The sequence below is a fragment of the Mercenaria mercenaria genome, chromosome 2 (assembly GCF_021730395.1).
Source record: "Mercenaria mercenaria strain notata chromosome 2, MADL_Memer_1, whole genome shotgun sequence".
Classification (NCBI taxonomy): domain Eukaryota; kingdom Metazoa; phylum Mollusca; class Bivalvia; order Venerida; family Veneridae; genus Mercenaria; species Mercenaria mercenaria.
In genome coordinates, this window is record NC_069362.1 from 20,946,165 (window position 1) to 20,967,176 (window position 21,012).

Below are 21,012 nucleotides of genomic sequence, written 5' to 3' on the forward strand. Positions count from 1 at the left end.
ATATGACTCAAGAAACAGGACTTATTTCTAAAATAATTAAAAATGGAAGACTGTAGCAATCTGTTATCCCGAAAAATAATTATTTTGAAAAGTGTCCCAAAATATGGACACAATAATCATCATCCTCCTGACCTGTGTTGAAAGTGAAAAAAGAAAACATCAACAATTAATTATCGGTAATTATTCTGATGATAAACTAAGTAATTGGCCTTGTTTTCATCTTCAATTAACACCCCCTCAAAGAGCTAAAAGAAGTGTGTCGGTTATTCGTGGCATCTGAAGTGGAGATCAAAGCGGTATAGTTTCCCCGAGACTGTCATGGCATTGCGTCATGTTTTCGCGCCATGTGACACATCACTGTCTGATCGTACTTTCTCGATTCCTTTAATTGTTGAGAAGAAATCAGTAAAAAAGTTTTTTCTTTAATCTTTTAAAAGCGAATGTGCAATATCCTGAATAAACTGACATGTAAATGTGTCAAACCGCAAACGATGATAGTGGATGTCCTACCTCTGTGACCTATTTGCCCTCAAGAAATTTACATTATTGTTTGAGAAGAATATCTAACAAAGTGTTGTCAAAACATACATGTACAAAGAATCATTTAAAACTTATTAAAAACCGCAACGACATCATACTGCTTTATTTTATACCACATTTCTGTTTACGTTCACGAGGTCACGTAACCTATTCTCCGAGCTAACAGAAATCTGTTTCTTTTCAAGTGAATAGGTTCTCGGAATTGTTTTAAGCAGTGAATAGTTTCTTTGTCGTTTAATCTACGCTCACCCAGAGGCTTTGCCTTTTTCATATTAGCTCTTTGGGTCGCTCAAAAGCTCTACAGAGCTTATGTTAATTGTTTCACAAAGTGACGGTAAATAAAATTTACCTTTCTTTTATCTTTACCTCCATTATCTAGCAAACTTCGACGAAATATGTATGAAAAGAGGGGCCGAAAATGGGGGACGAAATGACCAAAACTGGGACGAGTTGACTGGGGGACGAGCTGACTAGGGGACGAGTTGACTGTATGCATAAATCATTCAGACAGGAAAAAACATTTTTACAGTTTTGTCAAACCTCGCATTAGACGGTTTTTGTTTCCTTTTCAAAAACCACATGAACTACGAATAATTACTTCCTAAAAAACTCCTGAAAAGTTTTATTTTTCCAAAATTAGCGCGTTGCAGACAACCGGATGTTGATATTTTCATTACCGCAAAGAACATTAACAAAGCGAAAGATAATTAGAGCAACCGAACTGGGAGAAGCGAAGTTTTATTAAACTTTTAAATACTTACTGAAAACGATGTCAAGCCAGTTTCTATCAAAAGTTTCTTTCGTTAGTAAAGTAAGTTTCTTTTTGGAATATATTTGTCAACTTTGGATAAAATGTAGTTCATCCTTGCCGTACTGACTTTTTAACTGTGTAATTATTCGGATACGTTTTGTTTGGATATTGTGTATAATTGCTATTTTTCTGCTACATGCATTTGATTTATTATGCCCCCCTTCGAAGAAGGAGGGGTATATTGTTTTGCGATTGTTCTGCAGTCGGTCGGTCTGTCGGTCGGTCCGTCCGTCAGTCTAGTCTGTATGTAGACTAATCCATTTCCGGATGATAACTCAAGAACGCTTGGGCCTAGGATCATGGAAATTGATAGGAAGGTTGATCATCACCTGCAGATGACCCCTATAGATTTTGAGTTTAGTATGTCAAAGTTCAAGGTCACAGTGACCTGGAACAGTTAAACAGTTTCCAGATGATAACTAGAAGATTGCTTGGGCCTAGGGTCGTGAAAGTTGATAGGGAGGTTGGTCATGACCAGCAGATGACCCTATTGATTTTTAGGTCAGTAGGTCAAAGGTCAAGGTCGCAGTGACCAGGAACAGTAAAACTGTTTTCGGGCAATAACTCAAGAATGCTTGGACCTAGGATCAGGAAAATTGATAGGGAGAGTGATCATGACCTGCAGATGACTTCTAGTGATTTTGAGGTTATTTGGTCAAAGTTCAAGGTCAGATTGGTCAGGAACAGTTAAACAGTTTCTGGACGATAACTTGAGAAAGCTTGAGCCAAGGGTCTTGAAAGATGATAGAGAGATTCATCATGACCAGCAGATGACCCCTATTGATTTTAAGGTCATTAGGTCAAAGATCAAGGTTACAGTGACCAAGAACATTTAAACCGTTTCCAGATAGGGAGGTTGATCATGACCTGTAGATGACCCCTATAGATTTTGAGGTTTGTAGGCTAAAGATCAAGGTCACATTGACCTGGAACAGTTAAACTCTTTCCGGATGATACCTTGAGAATGCTTTGGCCTAGGATCACTAAACTTAATAAGGAGGTTGATCATGAGCAGCAGATGACCCCTGTTGATTTTGAGGTCAAAGGTCAATGTCACATTTAACATCGAGTTCAATGAGCTCTTGTTTTAATATGACTTATTTATCTACAAGAAAGGAAGATTTCCCAAGTTTTTTTAGAGAGATTAGGCAGCCATTCAATAAAAAATGAAAATGAAATTTTAGTCCCATTCAAAAAGAATATGCAATATATAGCAACAAAAATTGTACCAGAATTACTTAATTTACCATATAGGGACAGATAAGTACGTCTTAACTTGCAAACGCTTCATTTATAGAAGATGTAGATACGATCTCATTGAAATTTTTTAGATTTTAAATGGTTTTGAAGACATCAGCTATGATAAGTTTTTCCAGTTTAATGATAATACAACATGGGGGCATATTTTCAATCTATTTCACTCTATTCCAATAACAGAAGTATAGGCCCTTTTGACATAAGATCTTTTAAGTGGATAATTTTCATCCTTGTATTTTAACATTCCAATACATTTCATAGGTTTGATTTCTGACTCTGACAAAAAATTGAAAGTAAGTCTTATCTAGTATCTATACAGTATGCATATATAGTTGGATTCATTTATTTATTTGTTTTGTTAGGTTTAACATCACACCAACACAATTATAGGTCATATGGCGACTTTCCAGCTTTGATGGTGGAGGAAGAGGTGCCCCTCGGTGCATTATTTCATCACAAGCGGGCACCTGGGTAGAACCACCAACCTTCCGTAAGCCAGCTGGATGGCTTCCTCACATGAAGATTTCAATGCCCCGAGTGAGGCTCGAACCCACATTGATGAGGGGGAAGTGATTTGAAGTCAGCGTCCTTAACCACTCGGTCACGGAGGCCCCATATTTGGATTTAAAATGACTTTTCTGAATAAAACGTTACAGATACATCGAAGAAAATGAAATATAAATCTGGTATAATAATAATAATAATATCATTGGAAAATAGGATGAATGAGTGTCATTGTGCCCTCATTATAATAAACATATTAATATATATTATATACAGTATATATTAGGGCATCCCAAAGTTTTGCAGATATTACCTTATTAAGGCTCTTCTGCATATGTGAAACAAATATTGTTTTACAATTTAGAATTTTATTAAACTATATTTTTTCAAAGTTGTATCTGAAAGAAATTCAGCCAATAAAAAATGATAGGGTCGTATGCTTGAATATTTGTTTGGATGGTCCTCTGATCAGATTTCACAATTACCTTCTATCACTGGAAAATTTCACTTTTTGGTGGCATTTTCACATAAAGAAAAAGTTCTACAATATAGATTTTAATGAAGCTTTTCATAATTGTGTATTTACATATTTTCAGTCAAATTGTCAAATGTAATGTATCATTATGGGTCCACTATATTATGCTCAATTTTTCACAGTTCCCGATATATCAGTTGGAGTCCTTACATTGTCACTTATTTCATGTAATTATTATTTTGAATTATTTCCTGTTGTCTAAATTAACCTGAAGAAGGCCATTTGCACCACAAGAGCTCGGAGTTAAGAACGTACTCTTTGCGAGATTGTACCTTTCCAGTACCGTTTTGCCTTTGTACTGTGACCGAAACATCAAAATCGAAGAATATGGTCTTATTTTACCCAAATGGTAGCTTCATATATTTCATATATTACCATCAAGGTGCCGATAGACTGAAAAAACATTTCTGTCTACAGGCATCTTGATGGTAATCTATGAAAGTTACAATTTGGGCAAAATATTAATTACCTTATTCTTTGAGTTTGGTGATTTGGTCACGGTCAAAAGGCAAAACCGTGCTGGAAAAGTATGATCATGACTCCAAACTCCTATGATTTGCACTGACTGTTTTACACTCAATACACAGGATATAACAGATTCTTTGCAAAAATTGTTCTACATGTATAATGGCTACAAGGCATTATGTTAGGTTTTTTAGATCACTGACATTATGCTGTCAGGGAAAGTTAATCAGACATGCAGAGCTACCTTAACAGGTGCATTAACTTTGTCAGATATGTCATCTTGAATCAAAGTGCAGCAGAAATAAAGGTTTCTCTGCTTTTTTTTCTATTTGTTTATTAGTGTTAGAAAATCTGAACAATGTTATTTTTTTCCTTTCAATTTCAGCTCAGTGTCTTGATGAAAGCAACCTCTGATGATGATACACCTATACCTGGCTATATCTACAATGAAGTGTCCAGTATCCTTTCTGATTTCTGAGAGAATGGACAAGAAATAACTGGTTACTGATAGGCATGCAAATGTTAATTGTCAATCCATTGGTGAAGTATATATTTACCACATGACATCACCTAACACATTACATTAGATGGACATAACCAACATGATTTTATTATCAATGTATTTACTGCATGTTATTTTTATGAACCCTTTAAGAACAGGGCAATTATTGTTTTGCTGATGTAGGACAGTCTGTTGACCTCTCAGTCTGTCAGTAAACAGTTTAGTTTTCTATCAGTAAATGCAGAAAGGTTTCTCAACTTCATAAGGTGTTTGGTTTTAATGGGTAAATGGTCACAGTGACATTGATACATGACCTATATTGTTTTAGGGGTCAGTAGGTCAAGGTCAAAGAGACCTTCATCTGAAAACTACAAAAGAAGTTGGGAGGAGTCAGTAGTTCAAATATTAAGGTCACAGTGAGCTAAAACTGGTTTCTGATCTATGACTTGGGAATATTTAGTCCAACAATTGTCAAACTGTATAGGATGATTACTTTTTGGTCACAGGATGACCCCTGTAGTCTTGAAGGTCATTAGATAAAAGGTTGTCACTGTATCAATGTGATTAAAAATGTGTGTGATCAATACCTGGAAAATACATGGGCCTATGCCATAGTACTTCATATTGCCAATGCTAAAAGGGTGACCAATATTATTTTGGAGTCAGGATATTGATAGTTAAGGTCATATTGACCTCCAGACTAAACAAGTTTGTATTAATTAGAGTAAGCCTATGCATATTGTCATAACATGATTGTTTATTATCAGTGAATTTCTGATGTCAAGGTGTTAGCATTCATGTGACTGAAAATCAAAAAAAGAAACATATTAGCTTAGGTTTAGGGGAGGTGGGAGGGGGGGATCATATGTACAACAAACAGCTGTTGTTCTCAGATTATATTTCTTTTATAAGTTGGAAAATTTGATATGACGGAAGTATAGTTGCAGAGATTCTATCATTGTACCTCAATATGTTTAAGATAGTATCTGTCAGAATGTCTTTTTTACTGTGAATAATCTGACAACGGCTTAATCTAATGGTAAGAGTTAATGTTACAAATAGCTCTTCATTACAAAAAAGAAATGAAAATACAATAACTCCTTAACAGTGTTATAAGAAATCAGTTTGGAATCTGAAGAGAACTGTGAAACCCTGGTGGACTTCCTAGTTGAAAGACTGGAAAAGGACTCAACACATGTCAAAATCAAGGTCAGTTTTGAAAATACATTTTTTGTTTTCTCCCTTCACAGTTTTTCTGAAATAAAGTAAAAAAAAATATCCTGAATAATTCAGCAAACAAGTCTTGATGAAAAATCTCTTAACTCCCAGAGATGTAAGCTGTAAAAATATTTAAAACAAGAGTGCCAGAGTTTCACAATATAATGCTCATCATTGCAAAATTCTTTTGACTTAAATGCTCTACTTATTGAGCAGCTGAGTTGTCAGTTTTCTCAATTTTGACTAATTCAGGGGCCATAACTCTATATTAACAAAGACTATCTAGTTGATTATTGAACTTGCCAAAGATAATATGCCCATTAATGTTCTGATAAAGTTTGGTGAACATTGGGTAAGAACTGCTTAGTTATAAATTTGTTAATGTCAGATTTTTCATAATTCTGTGTAATTCAAGGGCCATAACTCAAGAGTGACTGAGAGTATCTGGCTGGTTTCAAACTTTTTCTGAGATATTGTGCCCATAAACATTGTGACCAAGTTTGGTAAACATTGGGTAAGAACTACTCAAGTAAGTGAGCAGACTGCCAATTTTTGGTAATTCAGGGGCCATCACCTCAGAGCCACTGGGACAATCCAGCTGGTTATCTCACTTGGCCAAGATATTATACTCATAAAGTTATGACCAACTATGGTAAACATGTGATAAGAACTGCTTAAATTAGAGAGAGGAAACCTTTACTGGACACAGGAGGTATCACATAAAATGTCCCACTTCACAGGCCTATAAAAATGGTGGATGAAAATTTATCATGATGGAAAGGATTTTTTTCACAGATTTTATTTTCAGCAGAAAATGTCTTTAATAAGATACTTAACAATAAGCTGAATGAAAAGAAACTTACTAATGCATATTTAGATTATTACAGATTTAAAAGAGAAATTATTTATAATTAAATAATACCTGTAACATTACATTAAATGTGAATAATGAAAGAAAGTCTGTTTGTTTGTTCAGGTTTTAAAACTGATGAAGTATGTAGTAGAGAATGGTCATCCTAATTTTAGACTGGGACTGCTGAAGAAATCTACAGGAATCAAAGAGGCTACAAGTAAGCAATATGTTGTAAGATTATAATAGTGCTTTGCGCATCTTATGAAATTAAAGGTCAAGGTTTCAAACCCTGGTCGCTCGAGTGCTAGTCCAATGCTCTGACCACTGAGCCAAAGAGTCTACTCCCAGGCGCAGTTATCACATATCAACTTTAAATGTGCAGGCATGCATAAGTGATGGTAACACTTCCACTCTTCAAAAAGGTCATCATTTATGATGACAATGATGACTTGTAAGCCCGTTTGGCATCAAAAGTACTTTTTTCAGCACAAGATCAAGTCCATATCCCCCATGAGCCCCCATCTTATGATGTTTAAGGCGTAACAAATCAAAGACGTAGCAGTTTATGACGAAAATCCGCAACTGCCTATGGTGGGTTTCGAACATGGGTCACTCAGGTGCTAGTCAAATACTCTTACCACTGAGCGAAAGAGTCGACTCCCTGATGCTGTTGTCAGAGATTGGCTTTAAATGTGCAGGCTATACGTAAGTGACATTAACACCATCCTTGTAAGATCTTCTCTCAGCTTTGTTGAAATGATTCAACTTGAACCCTTTTAGGGGCTGCCAGTGCTAAAAAATAGATGAAACCTTTAAATGATCAGTTCTCATGAATTACATGATGGCTGTGCACCAAACATGGTCTGTAGTTTTCTTGTAAGGTCCTTTCAGGGGCATAAGGCATAAACTAGGAAAAAAAAAATTAAATGACTCCTTTTCATGTACAACTTTATGAATCTTCTCAAGACTTGTTTATGAAATTTTCACTCACATTTGCGAGGCAAAAATAGAAAAGCCTTTCTCTCATGATCCACTAGTAAGATTGTCAAACTTGATACATAAGGTCCATTCTCAAACTTGTTGAAATGGTATCACTTTACACCTTTTATCAGCTACCAGGGCTTAAAATAGTACAACCTTTGTACAACTACCTCTTATGGACTGCTTGATGGTGTCTTTTATGATACATAGTTTTTGCCATATCGTCACTGTCAAACAATCAAGATCAGGCAAGCAGTTCTGAAAACATTTATTTTATATGAGAAAGTACTACAGATAGTTCAATAAATGTCTCTGTCTAGTTATCTCCCTTTCAGATCATGTATGAAATTGATATTTGAATTGTAAGTCTTCTTATACATATACTTTGTATATTATAAGATAAGACAAGGAAAAATACTTCTTACACAAAATGAACATAACTATGGATATTATTATTTTTTACGAACAGAGCACAGCGGCCCACCAGATCCTTTACATGGCAGTGTACCCTATCAGATGGTAAGAAAGACTGCTCAGAGTTTGTCGGAGATGTTGTTTAACATGGATACTGCAAATACAGGATCTAGACAAGAGAAGCCCCAGATAAGTTCTTGTATGTATGTTTGTGAAGGGAATTGTTCTCAGTAGTTTCAGCCTAATACATGTATTTCAGTTTTGTACATTTTGTACTTTTATGATTCTTTGAATTTTTCAGTTATTAGCTGGTAGTTTTGTTTTCATTGTTAATATTTCTTGCTTTGAAAAAAAAAATCAGCAAATTTGTATGGAAGCAAGTTTTGGTAGTAGGTGCTCAAATGGCTATCGTAGCTTATGTCTTATGTTGATCTTGACAAGAAAGTTTCTTCTGCAAAAACCTGCTAGTGTGAAATAAGTAATATTTACGGGTGACTATTTTTCATGACCCAGTCTGTGGCCTATGGTAGTCCCTCTGTAGCCTTGTGGTAGAGCACCTGCTTTTATTGCCTTATATTGCTTTTACTACTTTTTGTGGGTTTGATTCCTGGCTGTGTCATACCAAAAAAACATGAAGACTGGTACTAGTAGCTTCCTGACATGATGCTCCGCATTAAGAGGATAGTTTCAAGGACTGTTCAGCACAGTGTCAGTATAATGTGACTGTGTATCATGTGGTGTGTCTGTGTCCTGATACTCCAATGAGGCAGCGCTATAAGGTTGTGCGTTGTACTCATTTCTACAAGTAGACACCCTTGTTTTTATACGAAAAAGACATTAAGCCTGAACATACAGACACTGACTTTCATCGATTTAATAACTTTGTCAGTGCTTTTAAATCCTAACAAAGAAAGAATAATCCCATTCATTTTATCTTGACAAAATAGAAATCACCTAAATTAGTCTTTCTAATTTTATTTCTTAATACACTAGATGGTATTGGATCAGGAAGTCAGATGAGTAAACAGTCCAGAATGGAAGGATTTGGTAACACACCATCTACACGAGATAGTAAGTTTTCTTCATACAACATACTATAGTTTTAGACCTTTACTCTATGTTATTTGGTGCTTTCTCAATGATTCAGACTTTCTCACTGGTTTTGTCTTAATGCAAATATTGGACAACTCCTATTAAACTAAGCTCCTTACAGAATTTTGGTACCCACTGGCTTTTAGAAAAGCTGTTTGTAGTAACTGTATACAGCCAAGCATAATGTGAATGAGGGAAATGATACATTGAATAATCTTTTACCTGGTAACAAAACAACCCACCTCATTTAAAATTCAAGATGAATTCTTTACTAACAAAACTATTGAGTGCACTTATTGACATGGAACAAACAAGTACGCATTTCAGATAACATCACAGATGCATGGTCAAGCAGTCTTTAAACTCGAGTTTGCAAAGAATTGGTGTAAATTTTCGTCATTATTTCAAAGCGTTCCAAGGATTTTGTATACAGTTATTACAAACAGCCTTTCTAAAGCCAGTGGGTACCAAAATTTTATAAGGAGCTTGGTTTAACAGTTGTCCAATATTTGTATTAAGACTGAAAACAATAACAAAGATAAATATCCAAATAGGAAGTGCCACATTCCAAGAAGATACCCTCCCCAAACTGCAACTCACTGCAGCACATGCATGGATGTGTTTTTGCAATGCCCCACATAATGTTTAATAATGTATTTAAAGTGTTTGATAATCTAACTAGGCTTATTTTTGTGTGCTTTTTACAGAAACTTTAGGAGAAAGTATAAAAGATGGTATATTTGGTTTGGTTGAACACCTAGGGGAGACAACTGATGACCAGCAGAGGGAGCTCCTGTCAGCAATAGGAACCAATACAGGATATGTTCCCCCTAGAGACAACATGTCACATGATGTATCACATGACATGCCTGCATACAGCCAGGTACCAGCAACTACTGATGTACCTCGGAAACAAGGTAATAATGACCCCTAAGGTTAGTGGACACGTGGTCATTCTTTTGTCTTGATTAAGAGCAAATGTATGGAAGACCATCTCAAAATAAAGACCACATTAAAGGACATCGGACATTATGCTATGGATTTTGCCAAAATTTCAATGCCATGTCATGACTTCAATAGCTGATAATTTTATATAATGGCTTCAATTACGCATAAATTAGTTATATACCTATCAAACTGACAAAAAATTAATTTTATTTCATATTCGTTGTCTTGAAATTTGAGCAGTTTGTGACTGTGGGTCATATTTTTTGAAAAATGTAAAATGTGTATCTTTAGTGAAATAAGCATATGCATTTATGGTATGTCTATTATAAAGTGTTTTAGAACAAAAAATGAATTTTTACTATGCAAATTATCAGTTTTATTAACGTTTTTAAAGATAACTGAAAAGCAAAAAATAAAAGTGGAACAAAACTTTTGACGACACAACTGTACTCCAGTTCTTTCCACCCGAGTGCTCATGATAACTGATGCATTGATCATAGCCTATTGTTTGTTTTCTATACATCTCTTGCTATACTGTATATTGACACATGCAGTACACATGTACAATACTGACCGGGCATTATAGGCAGGGTTATATATTGCATACATGAAGTGTTTTACATACATTGGTGTAGCTGGCCTTTTTCAGTTATAGCAGAGGGGTGTAGGAGACTGCCTAGGTCACTGTGGGTTCAGTGTGCCTGGGTTTTAAGCATTTTATGATACCTTTGGATACATTCTAGATGCGTCATTTGCTCTTCTCAAGGTCCCTTAGTATTGCATTTTAGTGTGTTTAGTTTTTCAGTTTCCGAAATTATCTGTAGGCACAGTCCTGTTGTGCTTAAATAATGGTGGTTACACCACAGAGTCATGCACATTTAGCCTATATTCCTAATGCCAAGCAAACATTTAAATGTGCTTTCTGTTACTCTAATGCAAAAATATATAAAACAACATAATAATAAAATGTAGTAATAAAATACCGCCTGATCCAATATATCAATGGAACAGAACTTCACTAGCTAGTATCAACATTAATGTCGATATTCCTTTGGGTTTGTTACTAATATTTCTGTTGGCTTCGGAATAAGCTTCAGTTAAGACGTGTGGGTGAATTGGTGTTAATTCTAGGGGTGTCTGTGTTAGTTCTGGAGGCATCAGTGTTAGTTCTTGGGGTGTCAGTGTTAGTTCTGAAGGCGTCAGTGTTAGTTCTGGGGTGTCAGTGTTAGTTCTGAAGGCGTCAGTGTTAGTTCTGGGGGCGTCAGTGTTAGTTCTGAAGGCACCCGTGTCAGTTCAGGAGTCGGTGTCTGGTGTAGTTCTGTTAAGAGTTGAGGATGCTGGATACAGTGCTTCTTTGGTTCCAATTAAAGCAAAAGTTGTTCTTAAAATGCATTCTAGGTTTGCCATAATTGAATCCTACAAAGGGTGAAAAGGCATTTGCACCACAGTGGCACTGTTTCCATAGACTTTCGTCTATATCTCTTTGTCATGTTTAGGTTGAAGACTTGCTTGATTCATGACTTGCAACAGACGCAGTTACCTCAATCCTCATGACACTCAATCAACGGACTTCGACTGTCAAGAGGCAGCAGACCTGATTGAAAAATTCATAAGATGTACATACCAGGATCAGTCTGCTTTCAAGCTTGAAGTTCTATGTCCCCTTTTTATTCATTTATTTATTATGTTTTCTATGCTTGAAATATTTACAAAAACGAATAAGGCTGTAGATATGTAAGATGTAGGAAACACATGCAATAAGTGTCAAAATATCTTATGTAAAATTCATTTGCTGACACCCTGTATGTATTTTTTTCAATTTTTAACATTTTCCCCCTGTGACTAAGTACTATTTGTGCAACATACGTACATGATAACCATTTACAAAGGCATGTGAAATATTATGTTGCGTCACTGGGTGGAAAGATGTTTAAAACATAAAAATGATTTATGTGCATATTTCAATAGAAATGAAAATGAGAAATGTCTACAAAATCATTTTTTTTGTTTACAGATTTGTAATATTCATTCGAATATATCAAGAAACGGTCTTTAACTATCTTTATTATGCTATTTCAGAAGTCTAGGCCTAGGTCAGTTTTTACTTAATTTGATAGGCAATCTGAATAGGAAAATGTCTGAGGTCCTTTTATATAACCTGTCTTAAATGTTCACCATTTATTTTCCCATTTACAAGCAAATTATACTTGTTATTAGAGACAACTTATTTACAAAGACAGTCTTTTTAGCTCATCTGATTTTTTGAAAAAAAATGATGAGTTATTGTCATCACTTGAGCGGTTGTCGGCGTCGGCGTCGGCGTCTGTGTCGGCGTTGCCTGGTTAAGTTTTATGTTTAGGTCAGCTTTTCTCCTAAACTATCAAAGCTATTGCTTTGAAACTTGGAATACTTGTTCACCATCATAAGCTGACCCTGTATAGCAAGAAACATAACTCCATCTTGCTTTTTGCAAGATTTATGGCCCCTTTTGTACTTAGAAAATATCAGATTTCTTGGTTAAGTTTTATGTTCAGGTCAACTTTTCTCCTAAACTATCAAAGCTATTGCTTTGAAACTTGGAATACTTGTTCACAATCATAAGTAGACCATGTACATCAAGAAACATAACTCCATCTTGCTTTTTGCAAGAATTATTGCCCCTTTTGGACTTAGAAAATCAGTTTTCTTGGTTAAGTTTTATGTTTAGGTCAGCTTTTATCCTAAACTATCAAAGCTATTGCTTTAAAACTTGCAACACTTGTTCACCATCATAAGCTGACCCTGTACAGCAAGAAACATAACTCCATCATGCTTTTTGCAAGATTTATGGCCCCTTTTGGACTTAGAAAATATCAGATTTCTTGGTTAAGTTTTATGTTTAGGTCAACTTTTTCTCTTAAACTATCAAAGCTATTGCTTTGAAACTTGCAACACTTGTTCACCATCATAAGCTGACCCTGTACAGCAAGCAACATAACTCCATCCTGCTTTTTGCAATAATTATTGCCCCTTTTGGACTTAGAAAATCATTTTCTTGGTTGAGTATTATGTTTAAGTCAACTTTTCTCATAAACTATCAAAGCTATTGCTTTAAAACTTGCTATAGTTTTTCACCATCATAAGTGGACACTGTACATCAAGAAACATAACTCTATCCTGCTTTTTGCAAAAATGATGGCCCTTTTTAGACTTAGAAAATCATGGATAGGACAATATTTCTATTATACAAAAAAAATCAGATGAGCGTCAGCACCCGCAAGGCGGTGCTCTTGTTTACATTTTCCAAGGGCATTCTATACAAACAGCTTTATCTGTTTATGGCATACTCCCTTAGCTTAATTTCGAATTAGGTAGATTAAAATGATCAGTATTGGATTTTGAAGTGAAAGTTTTGATTAGTTTGTTTCCATGGGATCTACAGTAATCTTTTGTCTGTAATAGAATGGAGAAAATTTACACAGATACTCATTTGTTCAGATTTGCTTGAAAAGATTAGTATTGGTTAATGATATGCTCATGATTCTAATGTTATTTTTCTGTTTTATAATGTTGGAGTTATTCTGGTAATTGTTCTGTACATCCACATTATTTCTGACAGAATAGAAATGGTGATCAGAAACATATGTGTTTCCAATTAGACATGTTTTTAAATAGATTTCACCTGCATAGACTCCTGTATCAGTTAGCTTGTTTTCAATAATATAGATTTTGTTATTAAGTTGATTTTCTATACACCTTGCCATAAATTAAAACAATTGTGATTATTTAGAAATCTGTTTATTTTTTTTATTATCATTATAACATATTGTCATAATGTGGGGATGGTATTGAATGGTGATGAAAAGTGATGTTGTTTCCATATTAGACAAGTGCCAATTATTTTCATATCATGTACAGCATTGCCACCAAAACATATTCCTGGTAAAGCTGGAGGTGGCTGGGATGACAGTGATGATGATGATGTCACAGATGATGTCACTGATGATGTCATAGATGAAGTTAACAATGGGAAGCAGACGACTAAATCCGATACTTCAAGCAGTGCTGGAAATTTTGAAAGGTATAATTGACCGTCAATTTGATTGGTTGCCTTACCTACTGGTCTTTTGATATACACCCCTTAATTGAGGTCTTTGACAGAGTGGTTATTATTAGGACGCTGACTGAATGACATACCCGCCCGCTTAGCTCAGTAGGTAGAGCGTCGGTCTACAGATCGCAGGGTCGTGAGTTCGATCCTCGGGCGGTGCGTATGTTCTCTGTGACTATTTGATAAACGACCTTGTGTCTGCAATCATTAGTCCTCCACCTCTGATAATTCATGTGGGTAAGTTGGCAGTTACTTGCGGAGAACAGGTTTGTACTGGTACAGAATCCAGAAACACTGGTTAGGTTAACTGCCCGCCGTTACATGACTGAAATACTGTTGAAAAACGGCGTTAAACCCAACACAAACAAAAAGACTGAATGACATGACCTTCAACTCTGGAGGTGCACATGAGTCTTCCTCTACCATTTAAATAGTGAAGTCCCTTTGTGACCTAGATTGTGTTGATGGGGCTCAAAACCCAACAAACAAATTAACATACATTTTTGTAACATCATACCGAGTATTTCTTAGGTCAGTTTTATATTAAAATCTTTCTACAATGCAAACAAGCAGATTATTTACATAACTGTTAAATAAGCTTAATAAATGAAAAAAAGAGTGAAAGCTTGGATGGTATCCCATATGTAAAGGACCACATTGACTGAAAACAAAGTATTTAGTAAACTTCTGTTGGTTTAGTTATCTTTCTCTCATCTTGAGAAGTCTGCCAAATTGGTTTTTTAAAACAGTGCTCACTAGTGATCGGAATAATGCAAGGGAGGTGGACGTTTTACAGTTGCTGAAGTTGGAAAGTTACACATATGAGCCGTGCCATGAGAAAATCAACATAGTGGCTTTGCGACCAGCATGGATACAGACCAGCCTGCGCATCCGTGCAGTCTGGTCAAGATCCATGCTGTTCGATTTCAAAGTCTATAAGAATTACAGATACTGTTAGCGAACAGCATGGATCCTGACCAGACTGCGCGGATGCCACTATGTTGGTTTTGTCACGGCACGGCTCATATATAGAGAATAATAGGTTAGTGCCGTAGATGAGAAAGTTTATCTGGCGAGGTGGAGGAGGTTATCGGGTGAGCCGAAGGCGAACCTGATAACGTCCGGAGCCGAGCCAGATAAACTTTCTCCATCTTAGGCACTAACCTATTATTCTATTTATCTTGTCATTACTTCATTTTCCGATATTTTGCAATTTATTTTACAAAAAAAAGTGTGCAACAACCGCTTTAATGACGTCATATTCGTAATGACGTCACTTATATAATGACGTGGTTACCGGCAAAATCGCAATAACTTCTTCATTTTTGAATAAAAACTCATTATTTGACCACTCATTTTCTTAGTTCGGACATTTCCAACACAATGATGATGGTTTCGTTGCAAAATTTCTTATGACAACAATATCGATCATAAGGACACATGATCAACTGACCGTATATCACTGGTCACATGATCAACTGACGGTATATCAAGAAAGATATACGGCACCCTGATATCGGGTCGAAAATACTGCAAGTGACAGGATAAAACATGTTTCATATCTTCAAGATTTTCAAATATTTTCATGTCTTCTGTTTCAGCAGGTTGGACAGCAGTGGTTTACTAGAATTCACAGCAGAACAGAATCTTGTATCCAGCTATATTGACAATGCAGACAATGGTTCCTCTATTCTATTAAAGAGAGCCCATTTAAAGTCTTTTCTGAAGGAATGTAGCAATCTGAACTGTGATAAAGTCGTAGAGGTCCTCAATATCCAACTGTCATCATCATCTGACCAGGCTGTCATGGTAAATATATTTACTTAAACACAGGATGTTATGGTACTTTTTAAGATGGTATTTTTTCTATGTGTTTAATTTATATATTAAATAAGTTTTTTTTATATAAACCTTTAAAATATGAGGTCAAAATTCAAACAAACAGCCATGCCATATTGGTGCAGTTGGCACAGTTTTGATGTAATATTTTATTTTATTGCATGACTTTTTAGCTCACTTGAGCCAAAGGCTTATGGTGAGCTTTTGTGACCGCTCACTGTCCGGCGTGCGTCGTCCGTCAACATTTCCTAAAAAAATCTTCTTGAAAACCACTAGGCAGAATTACACCAAACTTCACAGGAATGATCCTTGGGTGGCCCCCTTTCAAAATTGTTCAAAGAATTGAATTCCATACAGAACTCTGGTTGCCATGGCAACCGAAAGGAAAAACTTTAAAAATCTTTTCCAAAACCACAGGGCCTAGAGCTTTGATATCTGGTGTGTAGCATCATCTAGTGGTCCTCTACCAAAATTATTCAAATTATCCAACTAGGGTCAAATATGGCCCTGCCCCGGGGGTTACATGGTTTATATAGACTTATATAGGGAAAACTTTGAAAATCTTCTTGTACAAAACCACATGGCTTATGGCTTTGATATTTGGTATGTAGCATCATCTAGTGGTCCTCTACCAAGATTATTCAAATTATTCTCCTAGGGTCAAATATGGCCCTGCCCCGGGGGTCAAATGGTTTATCTAGACTTATATAGGGAAAATTTTGAAAATCTTCTTGTACAAAACCACAAGGCCAAGGGCTTTGATATTTAGTATGTAGCATCATCTAGTGGTTCTCTACCAAGATTATTCAAATTATCCCCCTAGGGTCAAATATGGCCCCGCCCCGGGGGTCCCAAGATTTACATAGACTTATATAGGGAAAAAAGTTATAAAATCTTCATGTCTGAAACCACAACACTTAGACGTTTGATATTTGGCTTGTAGCATTGTCTTATGGTCCTCAACCAAAATTTTTCAAATTATACCCCTTGGGTGAAAAGAGGCCCTGCCCTGGGGGTCCCAAGTTTTATATAGACTTATATAGGAAAAAGCTTTAAAAATCTTCTTGTCTGAAACCATATGACCTAGGCTTTTGATATTTGGTATGATGCATTGTCTAGTAGTCCTCTACCAAAATTGTTCAAATTATGCCCCTGGGGTTAAAAGAGGCCCCACCCTGGGGTCACATAGTTATTATGTGAGTTACATAGGAAAAATACTTAAAAAATTATCTGATCCTATTTCCAAGACTGTTTAATTATAATTTCCTGATGACCCCAAGTAATATGATGTCACTTGACTGTGACCTTGACCTACTGACCTACTTTCTTGTTTTTTAAGATACAGGCTTGAAGTTTTGATGACATACACAGTTTTGCACACAAATCGTAAAACTGAATTTCATTGACCATGAATGTGACGTACTGTCTTTCTTAATATTTTATCATCAGTTTGACATTTGAAACATGTAGCTCATAATTACTCAGGTGAGCGCTCCAGGGTCATCATGACCCTCTTGTTATATAATTGCCAGTACATAGTTTGCGCTATATGAAAGGTCTATATTCAACATATCATTACTTGTATAGTAAATAAGAAAATCAAAATTAAAACTGATAATTAATTTCAGATGTCATGTAATAAAACACTTATTGAATGGCAAGGCATTCAGTAAATGTATGATAATGTTGTGATATAATATGGTTTTCTTGCGTTCTTCCATAGTTTAACTGTTGTTAATAAACAGGTTAGGAGCATGAGAAAGATGTCTGTTATTTATTGGTTTCTATTTTTTAGAGGTCATTGATGTTGATAGAGACATTGTTGAACTCTGACCTTGTTAATCTGGACAGACTGACAAGTGTATGTAAAGATGGTCTTGTTGCTGTGGTAACAGGTAGAAATGGACAGATAAAATCTAAATCTAAAAAGGTACAAATAGTTGACAGGTAAATATGTGTACTGTGAAATCATTAATATTCGTGGGGGACTAATTTTTGTGGATTTCGTGGTTGAGTAAATCCACGAAATTTAATCCCAACGAACAAGTAAAATTCCCATTCATTTTGTGTTCAAAAGTTGAAATCCACGAATTCATATCCCCACTAAATTGCCATTTTGACCAAAACCACGAAAATTCATGCCCACGAAATTTAATGATTTCACAGTATATTGATCTAATTTTCAGGCGGTCATGGTCATTTCATTCTTGAAATTTGAGATACACTAAACTCTAGACATTTAGATTAATATAGCTTACAATACTATGCAAGAAGACTCAGTCTGTGCAAGTGGTCTGTCTATCCATAGAAAGGACTTTGATTTACTGTTTCCACAGTAGGTAAACCAAAAAGATGTAATGTTGCTTTGATTATGTTCTATTTCAGATTAAAAAAAATAGAGTGGTGTCAGTTAAAAAATCACCTGATCATTTAAAAAAAAAATGTGGTAAAATGTTTTATTGCAGTCAATTAAAGAAATATGCAGGTTGCTTTAGAGGAAAATGTTTAATTTCTGCTGTGAGATTTGAATAAACATGCACCAAGATGTTTAATTACATTGTTTTTGAGGAACATTAAAGCATTATCAAGAAAAAAGTTTCCCTGATCAATTTTATCTGAAATGTGTAACTGAGAGCTTGTCAGCAAATCTATGTGTAGACTGTCTTTTTGCAACATTTTCATATTGATTCATGGTGAAATGTTGCATTGTTATTTCAGTTGATACGTATCCTGGAAAAGTTGAGCAGTCACCACAGCATTTTCATAGACAATCCACAGATTGTTGATGTGAACAGCTGACAGTAACATAGATATATACAATGTCTGTGATATATACAGTTTTGCCAGGTGGCCTGCTTTGTCAGTGATACTTTCTCTACTGTATAAAAAGGATATGTGCAATCAGATGTGCAATCAGATAAATGTGAAAATGTGAAAAAAAGAAGGGATTATGAAAGAAGGAAATAAATTATTTTTGTTAGTTTAAATTTTGTTCATTCTCACTCTCTGTTTCATTATTAAATTCTGAATACCTTTGCATATTTATGTCTCTCCCTCAAAATTCACACTTCATTTTTGATCAGTAACTGGAGAACTATTTAGCCTACAGCCTTTAAACTTCATAGGGTGATAGCGCTTACAGAGAAGATGACCCCAATTATTTTTGTGGTTACTAGATCAAAGGTCAAGGTCACAGGGGCCTGAACATGGAAAACCATTTCTGATCAATAACTTAGAACCACTTGACCCAGAATGTTGAAACTTCATTGGATTATTAAACATGAAGAGTAGATTACCCCTATTGCTTTTTGGGTCACTTGATCAAGTCAAGGTCACAGGGACAAGAACATGGAAAATCAAGAACTTGAGAACCATTTGACCCAAAACCTTCAAACTTCATAGGATGATAGGACTTAAAGAGTAGATGACCGTTATCGTTTTTCGGGTCACTTGAGCTAAGGTCAAGGTCACAGGGCCAAAACATAGAAAATTCTTTCCAATCAATAACTTAAGAACCACTGGCCCCAGAATGTTGAAACTTAATAGAATGATTGGACATGCAGAGTAGATGACCCCTACTGATTTTAGGGGTTACTCGATCAAAGGTCAAGGTCACAGGGGCCTTAACATGGAAAACCATTTCCAATTCATAACTTGAGAACCACTAGGCACAGAATGTTGAAAATTTGTGGGATGATTGGACATGCCAAGTAGATGATCCCTATTGCAGCCAACCATCAGTGTCTCTTTGACTTGCTTCTGTCCCCTATTGACTTCTTGCCTATACGACTATGCAGTTTGAGAGACATGCTCTTTTCTAAAAAAGCATCTTCTAGTTTATTATCTGATATACCATAGTTCCGCCCGCTTAGCTGAGTAGGTACAGCGTTGGCCTACGGATCACGGGGTCATGAGTTCGATCCTCGGGCTGGGCGTATGTTCTCCGTGACTATTTGATAAACGACATTGTGTCTGAAATCATGTCCTTCACCTCTGATTCATGTGGGGAAGTTGGCAGTTACTTGCAGAGAACAGGTTTGTACTGGTACAGAATCCAGGAACACTGGTTAGGTTAACTGCCCACCGTTACATGACAGAAATACTGTTGAAAAATGACGTTAAACCCAAAAACAAACAAAATCAGAACTCTGATTATGAGGCTGTTAACCCAAGTTGTTAAATAGCCAAGCATCTGAACACTGAACCATTGTTTATCAGACAATAAACCACAAGAAAGGCATGATCATTTTCAGTAATATTTAATGTACAATACTTGATTTCCTATGATTAACTGACATTACAAACAGAGCTATGTCAGAGCTGTATATTACACTGTTTACTTTGTCATTCTGTTAGTAGATCTATTCAATTTAATAATTGTTCTTCTAAGTGATTTGGCTATGTAGAGTGCGCTTTTTGCTTCCTGTAAAGAGATGGTTAAATTTACTGTCCGATATGCCACTTGTTTTCAGTACCTACTTCTATAACCATAAAGTACTGCATTACAAGTCTAGGTATAAACACCTTATTCTTTACAAGCTGTCTATAAGGTATAATTTTATTATCTGAATGACTGATACAATCAGTCTTATTATTAGCTGTTTTATTTCTGGCAATATTTTTGAAGTAAATGGCATCATAAAACGTGTGCACTTTTACCAGAGTTAATTAAACATACCTCAGCATATGGTAATGCATGCCTGAGGACTTATCAGTATGCATATTTAGCATCAGAACAGCAGGTAAGAAGAATTATAGGATATATTTTAATATATTCTTAAGTGATTAGAAACAGCTGTAATATATTGTAATAGATGAATTACGTTATTATGAAGATAACTATGATATGCTCCCTTGTCTGAAATCGCTCTGCATCTGCTATGTGTTATGTGCCTGTTGTCTTTATATATTTTCAATGAGTGTTTATAGCCTTTTATATCTAAGCGGAGCTTTCCCTGCCCTT

At 35.6% G+C, this 21,012-nt stretch overlaps 2 protein-coding genes across 3 annotated transcripts in view; one reads left to right on the plus strand and one right to left on the minus strand.

Moving 5' to 3' along the window:
• Positions 1-1,212, minus strand: part of LOC123563459 (protein ZGRF1-like) — a 28,586-nt gene extending 27,374 nt beyond the window's left edge. Inside the window, exon 1 of the mRNA XM_053524743.1 lies at positions 1,139-1,212. The gene's annotated coding sequence lies outside the window, so the exon portion shown is untranslated. The remainder of the gene's footprint in view (positions 1-1,138) is intronic.
• LOC123563458 (AP-4 complex accessory subunit tepsin-like) lies at positions 1,198-19,036 on the plus strand. 2 transcript variants are annotated; one of them, XM_045356291.2, is made up of 11 exons: positions 1,198-1,351; positions 4,498-4,570; positions 5,732-5,823; positions 6,809-6,902; positions 8,136-8,279; positions 9,074-9,151; positions 9,880-10,089; positions 14,018-14,180; positions 15,812-16,019; positions 17,845-17,979; positions 18,768-19,036. In XM_045356291.2, exons 1-11 carry the CDS (start codon positions 1,310-1,312, stop codon positions 18,846-18,848), a joined length of 1,320 nt encoding a protein of 439 aa, XP_045212226.2. In that variant the 5' UTR covers positions 1,198-1,309; the 3' UTR covers positions 18,849-19,036. The 2 variants fall into 2 exon arrangements, with proteins under 2 accessions (XP_045212226.2, XP_045212227.2); XM_045356292.2 differs by having other exon boundaries at positions 15,815-16,019.
• The last annotated feature ends 1,976 nt before the right edge of the window (positions 19,037-21,012 follow it).